Source organism: Gobius niger (genome assembly GCF_951799975.1).
Source record: "Gobius niger genome assembly, chromosome: 12".
Taxonomy (NCBI): Eukaryota; Metazoa; Chordata; class Actinopteri; order Gobiiformes; family Gobiidae; genus Gobius; species Gobius niger.
In genome coordinates, this window is record NC_136863.1 from 11,746,589 (window position 1) to 11,764,127 (window position 17,539).

Consider the following 17,539-nt stretch of genomic DNA (forward strand, 5'->3'; position numbering starts at 1 on the left):
TTTGTCATTGTTTTGTCGCTTTTTTGTAATGTTTTTGTCACTTTTTTGTCACATATTTGACGCTTTTTGTCAATTTTTTGTCACGTTGTTGTCCCTTTTTGGTCAAGTTTTTGAATTTTTTTGGTCATTATTTTGTTACTTTTTTGCAGCTTTTTGGTAATGTTTTTGTAATTTTTGTCACAAATGCTTTTTGTCAAATTTTTGTCACATTGTCATTTTTGGTCAAGTTTTTGTCACGTTTTTGTCACAATTTTGTTGCTCTTTTGTTTCTTTTTCATTACTCTTTAGTCGTATTTTAGTCTTATTTTTATTGTGTCATTGTCGCTTTTTCGGCACGTTTTTGTCACTTTTTGGTTGCGTTTTCATCCTGGTTTTCGTCGCTATTTTGACGCTTTTTTCTAAGAAGTTTTTAGATTTGGGTAAAGCTGGAGAACTGGAGAAACTGTGCTTGGTTCAGGTAGGGGTAAAGAGGTTAATTAATGGTAAACGATTACAAAATACAGAGCTATTTTACCCTTTTTTGGAGCATCAAGAAATTGCATACAGTGGAAGAAAGGAGGGTTAGATGTCTTACCCAACAATAAAATCTACCATATTTTCCAGATGTAATTCACACTTTTTTATATAGCGGAGGTTGCTTTTACTGCAATGAAGAAAACAACAAAAGCTTATCGCAGGCTGAATGCTAGATGGCCACAGCTAGAGGAACGAATAATGGGTGCTTGAACAATGTGCTGCCGGGAGAGGCTTGTGCAGTTACGCCTCCGTGCACAGGTAGTTGCCAAGGCTGGTGCGACCTATAGTTCGGAGCAACTTATATATGTTTATTTTCTTTCTTCTTCATTATGCATTTTTTTGGCTGGTGCGACTTATACTCCACAAAATACGGCATATAAATATGTTTTGTTTGTTCCATTTGCAACACGATTACTGAACTAAAACACATTGTGCATCTGTTTTTAAGTATTGAGTTCAACACCTATACCCTCTAAATTATTCACATGCCGGCTCAAAGCAAAATCTAAAGGAAAAAAAAATAACCAGAGAAAATGACCTTTTAAGAACAGATCCTCGGTGGAATCTATTTTAATGAGCTACCAGAGCATGACCTAATGACCGAGTCAGACTTAATGAAAAGTAGTTTTCTCTGGGCCAAAAAAGGAAAACAAGGAAATGTCAAAACCACTTCAGCCCTGAGCGGAGTGAAGAGGCTAATAACAGCAGTGTGTTTATGGGAGCTTTCATCAGTGTCCTGCACCAGCCCGAGTGAGAAGAGGGCAACCGATCAAACTTGTCCAAATACCCACAGTGATGAAGTCATGACAAGGCCACCTGTAGACCAGAGCAACTTTCCAAACAAACGAAATAATGATTTCCGTTTTAGCTGTGTTTTTCTCTCCCACAAACAAGTCATACACCGTCTTCCTCATTAGTAGCAAACGCAGACGCTGTTTGCATATAACTGTGAAATGGAAGCCATTGCTGTCACAGATAATGCCAGTTATTTTCTCTCTCTCATTTGGTGTTTATAGCGTGCAGCTCGTCACCCTGTTTGCACGATGGGACTTGTATCCTGGACAGCTCGCACACCTACCACTGCGCCTGTCTGGCTGGATACACAGGCAAGAGGTGTGAAAACGGTGAGTGATAATCATTCAGCTCTAATAACACCACTTGTGCTGTCGTGATCGCAGAAAAAGATTGTTTGTCAAAGCTCTTCAGCTGTGGCGTGGACGCGACTTACATTTTCCATCAAAAATATTTACACGAATGAAGCAGTTGTGAAATTCATCTGAGCTTGGGCCGGTGAAAGCATTTTTCCTAAAAGCTGTAAGTCACAATGGCAGGGAGAGGCGCTCTGTGATTTGGAGATGGTTCAGGACAGATGCTTTCCCCATTCAATACTTAGGAAGCTTTTGACTCTGAACTGAGACTATGCGCACCTCAAAATTTATTGGGTGTGACTAATTATTTTCCCTGGTTGGTACGACCAGTCCAATCCTAGTCTCACCGGGGTTAAAGTTAATAGGAGCGTTATAGTCTAAAAGAATAAAGCAGGTTTATCCACTCTTTATGTATTCATCTTTATCTATTCAATTCATTGTTGGATGATGTTTATTATTATGTAAAATGGTGTGTCTGTAGAAGATGAGACGAAGACTGAAATATCAAACAGCATAACCAGAAGGTGAATATGGTGAATGTAAGATGGTATACTTTAATTAGTTAAAGTAAGTTTGTCCAGAGCTAAGGTCCGTACAGGTTGTGTATTTACGTAGTATACTGAGCTCCAGCTTTAAAGATGCAGAAATGTAGGCCCAGATCTTGAGCCTGGCAGACGGAGTGCACAAACTCTAACCGACAAGTGGAAGGCGCCATATCTTGTGAGTGGCGCTACATTGTGTTATGTGCCTGAGCCACTTGCGAGAGGGCGTCGCTTATAGGTCGACTGAGGCAGCCTCACATTCATTTCCTCGTTTACATCGCGCTGCCTTGTGTTCGTCCTTAAGCGTGATGACCCCATCATGAGCTAACCAATGTCTGTGTCTTGAAAGATAGAGATGTAGCCTATGCCGGTCCCGCTGCTGCACAGAACAAAACAAATGCACATGTTCACTCCCCCACAACCTCTCTCCCTCAGCCCTCTCCGGCCATGCAGTCTGGTTGGAGGAAAAAGTGTTTCTCCACCCCACGTACTTCCCACTTAAATGCGCTAAGTCTAGGAGCCGCAAGATCACAAAGTGTGCTCCTACTCAGTGCAAAATGTTACGGTATAGTCTGCGTTTAGAAACACAAGATCAGGCCCGTAATCTTAATTGTCTAATGTTTTGTCTTCTTTTTGGGATGAACTAAACAGTGGAAGTTCATTGGAATATCAACCCACTTAGCTTTAAATGTATTCCTTACCCATAATTGGATTTTATATGCTCTGCTTACCAGGTCTACAATATAATATAATAACGCAATACTAATATCAGAGGTTGGCACAGTAGCCATGTACTCCAGTAGAAGTAAAAAGTTGTGGCCCAAATATTTACTCTAGTTATTGTAAAAAAAAGTACAATTTTGCTTGAATACTGTGAGTTACTGTTTGAGCGTAAAAGCTTGATTCATGTTTCAGTGTGACACAAAACAAAACATGAAATAATGTGAACATATGTGTAATGTGTGTGTGTAATATTTTCAAAGAAATAACCATAAATAACACAAACGGAATCATTATGAAGAATTAGGTAAACAAACACAAAATACATGTACTGTATTTTACGCGGCAAAATCAAGACTTGTCGCTTAAAGATTGACGCACAGTGTCCCGGGTTACTTTTTCTTTACTCAAGTAAGAGTACATTTTAATATTTCTCAAGTCGAAGTAAAAAGTACAGTTATTCAAAAAAAAAAGTTACTTAGAATGTACGACCCACCTCTGCCAATAGTAATGTTTTTCTTTCCATTGTAATAATCAAACAATCACGTGTAAGACTAGTATAAATAGGCGTGCCTTGTCATCACAATTGGAAGTGTTTAGGATGCACTCTTTATCCCATGGACATGTTTATTCTTTCAAATGTCAAAGCCCTATTTGTCTTTGGGGCACTGGCCTGTCAGGGTGTGGTTACTTTGTGGCCAAAAACACACATATCCCTTTATTTACTGGAGTCAGGACCCTAACTCATGCTTCTACACAGTCCTTTACAAATCTTACAAAAACAGGACTTTTTTTCTTTCCTTATGGGGCCTTTTTCACTGCTACATTCAAGTCTGTAAAACGACTGGCGAAACAGTTGTGCTTCTATAATCCTATCCAGCCTCTCCACCGTCAGAGGCCCGTGTAAAAAAGGCAGGTTTTGGTTGCACGCAGTTTTCCTCCGCTGGTATTCCCGGGAGGAGACTTCAGCTGCACTAACACTAACGCTGAGGAAATGTCTTTCTCTGCCGCGTGCCACATCTAGAATTATGTACATCCACTGTGCGGCCATTATTTTATGTCTTTAATATGAACTGTCATCGGGCTAAAAGTTATCCCGTTAGAGTTTACAACCGCAAAGAGCTTTAAATTACACTGATTTTCTTTCCAATGCACTTCAGTGGATTGTGAGATCCCTGCTCAAAAGAAAATTAAAATAAATAAATAAATAAAGTTAATGTTCATCTTATTTTCATGTTCATGTCAGAATGATTAGCACTGTTACTGTTCAGCAAGACAGTGTTATCTGAGTTTGCATCTTCTGCCTTTGTACCACTGCCCAAAGCTGTGTGTTTTATTTTTCTTTGCAATTGCTGGAACCCTCAGCCTTTAGATGCAGGGAATGGCTTGAATCGGCTGCAACTCTATAAACAAACCGTTGCTTAGTCTTAAGTGCTTAGACACACCAGGTTCCAGAAGTAACCCTTGTACATTTGATAGCAATACAGTGCTATTTTGAGCAATGTAAACGATGTTATAATAGGTTTTAGTTGATTTTTAGATCTAAAGTCTTATACTAAAACTACACAGATTAGCTCTGCTGTGTTATTATCTTGTTAGAGACACGTTGCCATTGTCTTCTCATCACCCTGAGAATCATGGCATATTTATTCAGCTTCATACTGACAGACAAGCCTCTACATAGAATCATAACAATAGACAATATACGTGTCTATAGGAATGCACAGGAGACATACTTTGCTGTGTGAGAACGTCTGTGGCTGAATAATAACGTTTCTTTTGGCAGGAGCAGGCTCTTACCTAATTTAAAGTCAACAATACTTCCTTGCGGGGCATCTGACATCATCTTTGTATTTGAGGTTTACCACTTCTGGGCTGGACACGGAGTGTGTGCCACAGTTCAGACAGTTTGCAAAGGTTAAACTATTATCTTCATGGAATCCATGCTAACTGGTCACAGAAGCTGTGACCTTATGAAGTGTAGTTTATAGAAACATGGCTTGTCTTTTTCATTCGCTTCTAATTGGGCACAAAGGAAGGCATCTAGGCTCACCACTCTTACATTTAAAGTCAAGTAAACCGTGGTTCATAGTAATCAGTATGAACTATGCAGTAATACATGAAATCCAAAAAAGACATTCTTGGACAAACTATCACAAGTAGTGCCTTTCAAATAGAAGTAAACTTTTGCAACAAAGTTAAGCCTTGCATCTGATAGTTTTGTGATTAAGGTTGAGGCACATATGGCAGAACACTGTTGTGTATCACGATTCATGTTCAATTAGTATTCTCATTTTTGCCTTAGAGGTAACGAAATCTATATGCAGCTTCTGAACGCTCACATGTCACTGTGGTTAAATCCTGTAGTCACACACTCAGAGCATAACAGAGACACTAGAAGTGGGTGGGGAAAAGTGTCTGTACAGTAAAATTAAATTCATATGACATCACCAACATAGTAGATAGTAGTGTTTTGTTAAGCCGCTCACTGTCCCCTTACATGCATTTTAAGCTCTTTCAAGTAATCATTGTAAATAATAAATACAGAATAATTACAAAATCATAATTTCAAGCATTGCAATGTTCATTTACTCTGGCTTCTTGGTGGTGGTCAGCTGCTACATGAGTGCATTGGGCTTATAGCTTAGATTGAGCCACCAACCAAGTGCAGCTGGCTGGTATATTGCCGAGGCAGGTCCTGGAAGGATGGGCCACAGGAAAAGAGGCTGCTAACATTTAGTGCTACTGATAAATACCAAAACAACTTAAGTGCACCATTTGGCTGAACTGCGAAGGCTTTTTTTTTCTTCCTAATGTGTGCTAGGAAAAGGTGTGAGATCTTATTGCGAGATCTTGTTGTGAGCGTGCTGCTGTGGCGTTGTTTTGCTGGTATCTTCCAATGAGTAATGGTTGCCTATCCAGACAAATAAAGCTCCAAAATTAGAAGTAATAGGTCTAGGAGTCTAGCCTGTGTGACCTTGACGGAGTAAAACTTTGTGCGGCCTGTTTGACGCAGGTGGAAAGTACAGGCAGCGTCGGATTCAGATGCTTACCTAATCCTCTTTCTATTGTGCCAGCCATCTGCCCACATTACAGCTTTAATTACTCTTTCTCCAACAGTGGTCGGCTGCCGCAGGCCCCCAGTGCCGTCCCACGGCTCTACAGAGGGGCTGTTTCACCACTCTGGAGCACGCATCACTTTCCGCTGCGACCCTGGCTTTGAACTGCGGGGTTTCCGATCTGCCGTTTGTTTACGTGACGGCACCTGGAGCGCCCTTGCTCCAGAGTGTGGTAGGACAATCACGTTAATTACATTTTATTTTGCTCCAGCCAAACAAATGCACTCACCCATGTGTACACTATTAACGTGTCCTTGAATAACATACGAAACACGGTGGAAAACAACTGGCTTAGGATAATTGAATTTGTTCTGTCTTTCATTCCAGTGCCAGTGGAAAGAGTGTGCTCTCTGCCCCCAAAGCCGACACATGGGGACCACTTTCTGGTTTATGGACCTAACGATGTGCTGGTAGCGCTGCAGTACTTGTGCCATCAGCCCTATGAGCTCAGCGGCAGCTCCCAGAGGACATGTCTGCCCAACAACACCTGGAGTGGGACCCCTCCTGTTTGCGCTACAGGTCAGATACGGTCGCATTTTGACATGCTTATCAGTTAAGGCCGTGTGAAATTCTATTAGCATATTAGAGCTGCATAATATATTATGTTGTATATATACACTACCGTTCCAAAGTTTGGGGTCACCCAGGCCAGTTCTATAGCTTCTCTAATCAGCACAACAGCTTTTAGCAGTGCTAGCATAATTGCACAAGGGTTTTCTAATCATCAGTTACCAATAATCTATTACGTTTCCAGCTAGAATAGGCCTTCACAACATTAACAATGTCTACGTAGACTGTATTTCTGATTAATTTAATGTAGGGCTGACATAACTTGCACTCTGAGATTCTATGAATGAAAAGTGCGTTACAAATAAAATGTATTATTAATATATATCATATATATATATATATATATATATATATTATATATATATATATATATATATATATTATTATAACTTATCTATTAATCGACATCTAATTCATTATTGAAATAGTTGTCAGCTATTTTAGTAATCGATTAAACGTTTTCTAGTAAACACAGACTTAAATAGAGCAAAAATGACATGAACATATCTGTCCGTGTCTGGTTCATTCAGAAATCAGAATTGGCACGAGGAGCCTCCAAAAACACTCACTTTAAGTTTACTCCATCAACACGTCATCAAGCAGCACCACTTTAGTTTTATGTGATTAAAAAAGGATAAAATACAATTTTCCTACACCAGCCATAGGCAAACGATTATTTGTCATAATGACATTTTAAGTGACCCCAAACGTTTGAACAGTAGTGTATATAAGGAGATGAAGGCAGGATTTATTTTAAAAACATTGTTCATTCACTCATTAGACAAGTAAGCATGGCTGGCTTTACTGCCTAAGGTCGGTCTGTCATCAGACGCACTAATACAGTGATAGAGCATGTCTTGTCTAAGTATTGAGCATTTGTTGCCTGTTTCAGGTATTGAACCATCAATCTTTGAGTTTTTGGCAAACCTCTCTATCAGCTGAGTTGCTTTTACTAAATGATTACAAAGCCCCACTGAGTGTGAAACACTGAGTCACTTAATTCACAGAACAAAAAATACTTTGCAATAACTATGTGGTTAAATCACATAAAGTTCTACTTCAAAACCAGCTCATTAGTTTACTTTCTTCAGCTTCTTGAGCCCACAGTGCTGAAGCCAGTTCTAACTAGTTTCATTTTCCTGCTCCTGCAGCACTTTGCTGGAGACATGAGTGGCTTTCCCCTCTAAGTGCACCCTCTTTGGTTTGTGCAGACTGTAGAAAAGAGGTGTGATCACATTGTGAAGTGCTCTCCAGTCTGGCCCTTTCCTTACATCTCTGTGCTTAAATAATTTTCTCTTAACAGTCCCTCCGCACTTGTCACGCCACTCTGCCATTTTAGACAGGTGCCCACATTGTGCCCACGCTCAAAAAACTCAATTATGTTGAGTAATTTTACACTTCAGTGCTGTAGACTCCAAAGGTGTGTTAAAAAGATAGAAATGGCTCATTAGTCTCTTAGCGAAGGCCGTCAGTGGCATGAGTGGAGCCAGACACTGCTTCTACATTTTCATATTCAAAAGAATAGTGAAGTCTTCATGTAAGCCAGACACGGGGAGAACATGTAAACTCCACTCAAGGCCAGAGATCAAACTTCTAGCTGTGATGCAGCGCTAACCACTGTGCCACCGTGCAATCATGATATATATTTTTTAAATATTCTTCATTTTGATTACAACATTTTACCCTATTCAAACTCTTGCATATAACATTTGGTGAAAACTTCCCCCATTTTAATTAGATCATTCATCATTCATCAATTCATTGGTTTGATATTTTGATACAAAAGTATTAGCTGTGACATGTCCAATTCTACCCCAAAATAAACAGGCAGCTGCAGCCAAATAAAAAAGATAGTTTTAGCTGTTAGTATTCACATGCACAAAGTTTTATGTAAAGATTAGTGATACACAATTTTTTTTAGTGACTATTTTTGTCAATTAGTTTGGACCAAGTTGCTTTATCTTTGTTTTTTGTCTTATCTTTATTAGTATTTTCCACATTAACATAAATGTTGTCATGTCTGCGAGTTGGAGGGCATTTGGAATTTATCCTTTGTACAATGTGCATGTTTCACCCCAAAAACAATCTTGCACCAGGCCTCCACAAAGCTAGAAATGGCCCCGGGGAAAGAAAAAAAACAACACTGTATACATCACGCTCCTGATAATACGTTTAGGTGAAGGATGTCCCTGTTTCTCTGATGGATAAACTTCTGCTACTTGATTATCTTGGTCTTAGCTGGTGACCAGGAAAGACGTTTTTAAGAGTGTCAGAGGTCGCGCGGCTCAATACTTCAAAGCTTTTCCACAAATGACGAGTAGTGTGTTATATTTATCCTGCATTGACTTGAAGTAGAGTGAGCCCTTAAAAGAGGCTACGCTAGACACCCCACATGTGATGCATTGGCTGTCAGTAAGCTTTCACAATAATGGACCGGGGCTATTTCCGGCAAACGCTCCCCCCCCCCAACATAGTCATTTGTTTTATGGAAGGGGTTGCTGGATGTAGATATCACACTGCTGTACGGGTAGCAAATACGTTCATACATGCTGTGATTGTGGGTTTCAGCTGTGAGGGAGAGAGAGGAAAGAAGGATCGCATGTCAGAGAAAGTACTGCAAGCAGGACGGCAGAAGAATTATTGTAATAAAAAGTGAAATGCGTACGTTTGCGAGGGAAAGAGACTGAATGTGCGGAGGGAATGGCAAGCGGATAGAGACAGGGGATTAGGGAAAGTGGCAAAGCTATTGGGAAAAGAAGATAGAGGCCTGTGGATGCTTTGTGCGGAGAGACAGGGAATCCAGAGGGACGACTGACAGGGGAACAGAGACTTCAGATGGGGTCAGGAGTGCAGGGGGAAATGTGAAGAAGGCATGAAAACAGTTAATGTGGAAACAGAGGAGAGGTAAACTTTGTCAATAGTTTGTATTGGTATGGTGTCATGAGGGCCTAACACAATGGTTCTAGTTTGCGGAGCCACCGTGGAAAGGAACAGCAGGGATCAGCTGCCAAAATACATATATAAATAAATTTGGTGCCACATACCATGTTTAAACTTCAACATGATGCATGAATTGACTTATTTCATGTCAGGAAATAATCCTCCTGGAAACATCTGAAAAGTGGGAAGCCGTGTTTTCAAGTGAGTTAATTGGTCTTTTCCCCAGACCAGACTCCCCCTACTATGATCCGTTGCCAACTGATACTGTATAACCTTTTCAATCATTCTTGTTATCCAGGAATTTGGCCCTTGGAAAACATCATGAGAATTGAAATGATTACGCAACTCTGGTTTATGGGTAACTTTATATAATGGTTAGTTAACAAAATACATCTGTCACACAGTTTGGTCTTACTGCGAAATTTTGTTTCATATTCATTATCTCATCTAAAATCAGCATTACTTTTTGCAGCTGTGATTCTCAACGTTAATCCAAATGATTACTGCGGATAAACGTCACCAAAATCTCACATTTTACCCCTTCAAATTCAACATTTTCCAGATCTGAGGTGTTACAACCAGGTAAATTGTGGGTTTCTCAAATCCATTGAAATCCGTCGACATTGGGATCGTGTAGGCCCCAACTCTGTCGGCCAGAATCCAGTCGCCGATGTTGAGCTCCGGCATCCACACGTCCATGATCCTGTCTGCGCCGTCACAGGTCGGGCCCCAGATAACAGACTGGTATCTGGGCTCTGTGCTCTCCACAGACTGTTGGAAGAATTAGATAAAACCTTTAGTTGCAAGTGGATGATTATAAATACTATAAACTACAAATACACTCATTACCCTGTGCGGGCGCATATAGCGCACATAGCGTTGGATATCGGGATAAATTTTGACGTCAATGAAAGCACCGTAGATCCCACTTGTCACATAGTACATGATCAATGTGTCCAAACCGTTACCATCTGCAGACACAAGCATAGGTCAGTGTTGGGCTCTGAGTGTCAAGGATATCCGTGTTGTCCTAAGGAATGCTTTAAAGAGAGAAGTCAATATTTGTCTCTCTAAGACGTCAGAAGTTTATTTTCATTCTCATGTTGTGGTAGTATTGACCACTCAAATCTGTCAACTAGGACAGGACCCAAAGTGTCCGGGGAATGACTGGGAATGGAATATTTTCTGTTTTTCCCCTAAAACACAAGACAACAATAGTTCTATGAACCTTTCTGGCTGATTGGAAGACTCCAAACTTTCTTTTTGGCGAAGACATTCATCGCCAGAGTGAAGGCAGAGTCCACGAAGTAGCGCCCAGGTTCAGCGATAACCCTCACTCCTCTGTCAGCGGGGAAGAACTCATCCAGGGCCTCGTTTATTCCTTTTGACATCTCAAACATTAACAAAGTAAATATGAACAGGATGTAGCTAGTTGACTGTACAGTTCTTGCATGGATTGGTGAAGTACAGGTTCAAAGTACTGACAAAAAGTATCAGCAACAAAGACCCAAACTGTAGTTTTTGAGTTCAGTACCATTTCAAATCCAGGTCCAGAGAATCCTCCACCAATGTCCAAAAGATCCAAATGAAATCCAATTAACCTCTGATTGACGAAAAACATATATCAACTATTAGATTTTCAATGTCATATTTTCACAAGGGCATATTGAGGCCTTCTGCAGTATGAACTTACCGCCTGTTCAAAGACATGGTGGGCGTCTTCTATGGCCCTCTTGTACGCGACACTGTCTGTGCACAAACTCCCAACATGGAAGCTGACTCCTTTGACGTCTAAGTGCAGCTCATGAGCTTGTTTCAGGAGGCTTTCCACTGTCACCAGTGTGGCACCAAACTTGGTACTAAGTTTTACATGGGATTTGGAGTCATCCACTGCAATGCGTAAAATTAATCTGTAACAGTAAAAAAGGTCTTTGTGATGTACTGTACGTGGTGCAAGATTTGAAAAGGGGGCAAATTAAATGAAGACAATTGAAATAGTCTTACTTTGCGTTGGGGTGACCTGTGGTTATCTTTAGGAGCTCCTCCTTGTTGTCAAAAGTCATGATGTCCACTCCTTGTGCACAGGCGTATCTGATGTGGGACTGGGGTTTTGTTGTATGTGCATAAATGATTTTGTCTGGTGTCACTCCGATAGACATGACCATCTCTATTTCCCTCTGCCACACAACATAAGTGTTTTTGTATGAAAGTAGAAGGAGCAAGAGAATTTAAAAGCACTTACTTTACTGGCACAGTCAAAACCTGTTCCCAGTGCACTGAGCGTCCTGAGAACGGCCAGTGTGTTGTTGCACTTCACTGCATAGAAAGGAGTCACTCTGGGCAGAAGAGCCTGCCATTTCTGATGCTTTTCGAAGACACTGTCTAAATTCCCCACATAGAAAGGGACTTCACTGCCCTGAAAATAATTCAATTTTATATTGATTTTGTTATGTAACACATACAAGTCAGTCTACCCCAGGACAGCTGTGCCTTCATAAGTACCATTATTTCCGAGCTATAAGCCACTACTTTTTTTTATATGCTTTGAACCTTGTGGCTTATACAACGGTGAACCTAATTTATAGATTCATAGAGTTTGTGGTCATACTGAATATTGTGTCAGGTGTCACGCTATCACTGTCTTCCTCCACCGATGTCTGCAGTGCTTACTTTTCACTGGACCGGGGGCAGCAAATTTGTGAAAGTGGAAGAGAGTTTAGTAAATTGACCAAGAAATGAGATTTGAATTTGATTTTTTTGTGCCAATAAGTGTGGCCTGTGATTACAGAATTACAGTAAATAATCAAATACAACGATGATAAAGTTCCTTTTACTCACCACAAAGTTGCGCTCTTTGATTTTGTCATCAATAAAGGTTTCAATGTTTTTGTTGACTTCCAAGACTTCAATTCTGGAGGTCTCCATGCTCTGTACGTCTATCTGTATGTTGAAGCTATGAATGAGTGGCCTGTAACAGACAGACTTAAGACATTCTTTGGTAAATACATGTTCACAACCAATAGGACCTGACTTTGTTTGACAAACATTACACTGTCACCAGTGATGCCTTCACTCTCCACAATGATAATAGTAAATGTACATACCTTTAGGCCACCGTTCCCTTGGGAAATAAGACTGCACACAAAGAGAAAAGTCCAGGTTTGGAACAGCTGCGGCTTAAAGACCAGTGCAGCCAAAAAAATTAAGAATTTAAGAATATGGCTCCATTTTCCTTCCTAGTCTTGATATTAATAATAAATTGTATTTATAATGCACTTTACATTTGCCAACAAATCCCAGTGCTACAGTAAAAATGACACACAAAAAAATGTGAAAAAAAAATAAAATTAAAGGGGCATTATGCAACTTTTTATGCAGAAAAAAAAGTTGATGTTTCTGTGTATTTGACCTTGTAGTGACCCAGTGGCTGTATTAGTGGTCAGCATGGTGCCTTTACTTTTGAGCAGGGTGGTCCCTGGGACGCTCCAGGATCAATTGTTTGGAAGGTTTTCTGGTGAGAGAAGCAGTGAAAACCTTCCAAACAATTGATCCTGGTTGCGTAATCCACCTTTAAGGACAGTTGGACAAGAAGAAAGAAATTATCACGCACCCTTTATAGATTAAAACAAACATATATGTACATGTCCTTACAGTAACCCTTCTTGTCTGTTAATTCCCAGTGAACAACACTCTCCCAGAGGCCGAAAAGGATAAAGACGTCAGCAGAGAGCCTGAAAAAGGAAAGGAAAGTGATATATACACTGACCAAGATATCTCAAAGGTAAAAGAGAAAGGTCAAGAAAACACAAGTGGAGATAAATCTAGTGGTGAGAGAAAAGAGAACACAGAGTCTGGCCCAGACCAAACGTTCAGCCGGCTAACACCCACTGGAAGCACGAAAACAGAAATCATTGTTATTAAGGACAAAGGCCAAGAAGAGAAGGAACGCAAGGAGGAGCAAGTCAACGGCAAGAAAGAGAAAGACAAAGTTGGACCCAACGACACCAAGGTGCGGACAGTCGTAGCAGAGGCAGACAACACACTGGAGATTTTTGAAGTGGGGATTACCAACGTTACAGCGGCACGTGACGTTAAGGACGCCAGAGATATGCAAAATAATACAATAAGTGCCAATCCGGTGGGGAAAGTCCTCCCCACGAGAATCAACATCACTCTGTACCGGGGTACAGGGGCGGAGGGAAGTGGCCGACCCAAGGAAAATAAAACAGTTAAAGATGAGAAGGATTCTGCAGAGGAGAGGGAGAAGGAGAGAGAAAGAGAGGTCAATCAAAGCATCAACGGTGAGTCAAAACAACAGTCCCTCTTTTTTGTGATATATTATAGTTCTAAGTGGTATGAAAAGTAGTGAATTTACCAATTTGATTGATACATTTTCAGAGATTAATCAAATTCAACATAATATAAAAGAAAAATATACAATTCTACACTAAAATCTCAAAACTATCATCATTGTGGATAGTAAAAACCAATTGGCTAATAACTTTTGAAGACTAGCCACAATAACCAGCCCATTCTTGATTAAGGCTTTTTATCATGACTTTTGACATCGCCTGTATGTCACACCACTTACAGATAAAAGCTGCCCGCCTCTTCCTCGCCTTTACCACGGCTACCAGCAGGTGGTGTCAGGTGCACAGCCGCTCACGGTGGAGTTCAAGTGTAACCACTCATACGCCCTCAGTGGAGATGCTCAGAGGACGTGTCAGGCAGATGGGACCTGGACGGGCATGCAGCCATTCTGTGTCAGAGGTAAAGTATGACCTACTCAAAATAGAGCGTCACCTTTTTGCTGTGTCTTAGATTTTATGACTGCGAAGTGTACTGTCTGATCAAAAAGAATGAATTGAATGAGCTGCTCTGATCTGGTGTTGCTGCAGTCGGTACATTAGGTTCAAACAACACTATGAGCCCAAAGAATGAGAACACCCTGAATGACCAGGTTATTCCATCAATGGATTTCTTCTTCCCTGATGTCACAGGCGTATTCTAAAGCCCTATTCGCGCGGGATAAGCATTATCTAGGGATCCCATATAATAAAACAATCACCCTCTGACGTCTGTTTTTGATGTGGCGCATTCGCACGGGATAACCGTCTCCTGGATATGATGACAAAGCGCTCCTTTCTGAGTTCATTTGTAAAATTAACTTTCACCTGAATGAATTTGTGAAGCCTGCTTTAGTCTCTTACCATGGACAATTCTCCGTAAAAGGTGTTTAACCGTAGTTGCTTGTAAATGTGTAGTTGGAGTGACATAAACTCTGAGCGCACCCTGGCTCTCTCTGAAGCGCACCAACATGCAGAACACCGCGTGGTTTCTCTTTGCGTTTTGCCTTTAAAACAGCCTTTTACTGAAGCTAAAAGGCCAACATGATGCAGCTAAAGTCGTAGCTGAGAGCGCATGGACTTTGGATAAAATACACGAAGCCCAGAGAGAGGAGGGAGAGGGGAGAGGGCCAAAGGTAAGCACCGACTCGGGAGCATCAATGACGCTTGAACCGCTGAATATCGCTCCGTTGTCCCTCCGTCTTTCTTAAACATTAAGTTGAAAATGAGGAAATGCAAATAATAAGCTCTATTATTTCTAATGTTGAAATCTGAGGCTTAATATTGACGAGCAGACGATGCTCTGAGTCACACGTCCTATGAGACTTTTACGCACGAGTTTTAAAACGCGTGTGTTGCAAAATTCGTGTTTTATGATTGCGTTCTGAAATTTGGTTTAGTTTAGCTCAATTTATTCTGCAATCTCTGGTTATTCTTAATTGAAATAACTAAATGTCAACAAAAACGAATGTGATGAGACTTGAATTAATGACAGATAAAAACAGCTCCGTGCGGGTTTTTTTTACAAAGCTGTTTGTCAAAATTATGGAGTAACATTATGCCAAACGAAACCACTGGTTTAAACTCTCTAATGCCGCCTCCATTCTTCATCAAAAGTAAATAAAAATGCGCACAGGAAACAAAAAAAGCCTCATCACGTATCGGATCCTCCCCGTTTCTGTCCAAATCACAGACATGCCTATTCGCATTGGATTAGTTTTATCACAGGACCTCGGAGTTCAGCAAAATATAGTAGGTAATTTGCGGGGGAATTTTTACTTCGCAAATCACTGACATGGCGCACTCGCACAGGTTTAACATCACAGACATTCTCCGTGATTATTACAAATCGCATGTGGTCCCTCGGTAAAACTAATCCTGTGCGAATATCTATCTATCTATCTATCTATCTATCTATCTATCTATCTATCTATCTATCTATCTATCTATCTATCTATCTATCTATCTATCTATCTATCTATCTATCTATCTATCTATTTATCTATCTATCTATCTATCTATCTATCTATCTATCTATCTATCTATCTATCTATCTATCTATCTATCTATCTATCTATCTATCTATCTATCTATCTATCTATCTATCTATCTATCTATCTATCTATCTATCTATCTATCTTTTATTACCAAACAAGCAAAACGCTATCTAGAAATATAACAATGAGACAATACTGCTTTATCCTACCCCTGTATTATAGTGCTATATATTTCATAGTTACTGCTGGACAACGATACCTCAAGTTGTGAACTTACTTCATAAATAAGATTTTGGAAACTAAACACACCTCTAAAGGGAACTTGGAACTTCGCATGATAAATGTACTTCATTTATTTCGTGTTTTACAACTCGGATCCCGTACTAAAGAATATTTAATAGCTTCAATTACTTTTTGTTTTTTGGCTCTCACAGTGTCCAAGCTCTGTGCCAAATGAACTAAACAAAGTTATGACAAAAAATATGCACATTTACATGTTAATGCATTATAATATGGATGTTTTATGCCAATTTTTTCCATCAGTCCTTTTTATAAATTAAGTAATAATCACAACTGTCTCTACCAACAGCGTGTCGAGAGCCCAAAGTATCAGAACTGGTTAAACAGAAGGTTCTGCCACCTCAGGCTCCATTCAGGTAAGTCTCTGTAAAAATATATATGACAAAATAATTGATCAGCATTTCCTCCTCATTACGTTACTCTGTTTTTGTCATCCTTTTCAGAAAGACACCAGTCCATAAGCTGTTAAGCCGGCAGCTCCGCTCTGATGGCCCACTGCTCTCCCAGCTGGCCCCTGGCTTTCATCGGCTCTACACCCACATCGAGTACGAGTGCGCCTCTCCGTTCTACCACCACTCCGGCAGCTCCCGGCGCACATGTCTCAAAACTGGCAAATGGAGCGGCCGTCATGTCTCCTGTTCGCCAGGTGAGGGCAGCAAAGAACCACACTATTTTTCATTATTCCTCTCAAAAATCTATGGCTCTTTGGCTCTTTGGCTTTTGCTGTAATATTTTTCATTGAGGATGTTGCAAAATACCTAGACAGCTTTGTCACCTCACCAATCTAAAACCTCCAGTTATACAGTATCTGAAGGTATAATCATAAAGGGAAAAAGTACCATAGGCTGGACACATAAAAAAGCTACGTTATGGAGACTTGATTAAGCATTATCCTCTTAATATACAGCTGAAATGTCCATGATGTTGAAATGCTTTGGATGATAATAAACTTTAATCCAGTAGGTCCCAAAGTTGGGTCCGGGGCATCCTGGAGGGCCTCAGAGGAACTGCAGGGCGGCACCCAAAATGCGTCTTTTTTACATTGAACTAAATTGATTTCTAAAAGAGCATTACAGTCATTCCTAATTGTTATTTTATCTGTCATTATAGCGAGAATGAAAAACACCAACAAAAAAAGCGACAAAAACACAACAAAGGAGCAATGAAAAAGCAACAAAAGAGCCACAACAAAACGTGATGAAAAACGGACGTAAGCATGATGAAAAAAAAGCATTGAAAAAAAAGATGAAAAAGCAGCAGAAACACGACAAAAAACCTGTCTAAAAAGCGATTAAAAAAAGACGACAAAAATGTGATTTAAAAAAAAGCAGCGACGACGCA

The 17,539-nt window shown here is 40.2% G+C and overlaps 2 protein-coding genes across 2 annotated transcripts in view; one reads left to right on the plus strand and one right to left on the minus strand.

Annotated features, from left to right (window-relative positions):
• The window catches only part of pamr1b (peptidase domain containing associated with muscle regeneration 1b), a 43,783-nt gene that overhangs the window by 21,777 nt on the left and 4,467 nt on the right, over positions 1-17,539 (plus strand). The window contains exons 6-12 of the mRNA XM_079568510.1: positions 1,533-1,640; positions 6,047-6,217; positions 6,373-6,564; positions 13,236-13,856; positions 14,149-14,325; positions 16,488-16,554; positions 16,642-16,844. Coding sequence (XP_079424636.1) covers positions 1,533-1,640; positions 6,047-6,217; positions 6,373-6,564; positions 13,236-13,856; positions 14,149-14,325; positions 16,488-16,554; positions 16,642-16,844 — 1,539 coding nt within the window. The remainder of the gene's footprint in view (positions 1-1,532; positions 1,641-6,046; positions 6,218-6,372; positions 6,565-13,235; positions 13,857-14,148; positions 14,326-16,487; positions 16,555-16,641; positions 16,845-17,539) is intronic.
• Positions 10,090-11,976, minus strand: LOC306971932 (ornithine decarboxylase-like; the record flags this gene model as incomplete). Its single annotated transcript, XM_079568371.1, has 7 exons — positions 11,798-11,976; positions 11,560-11,732; positions 11,249-11,465; positions 11,090-11,158; positions 10,784-10,946; positions 10,405-10,526; positions 10,090-10,326 (listed from the first exon to the last, which is right to left on the minus strand). The coding sequence occupies exons 2-7, from the start codon at positions 11,718-11,720 to the stop codon at positions 10,090-10,092; spliced, it is 969 nt and encodes a 322-aa protein (XP_079424497.1). The 5' UTR covers positions 11,721-11,732; positions 11,798-11,976.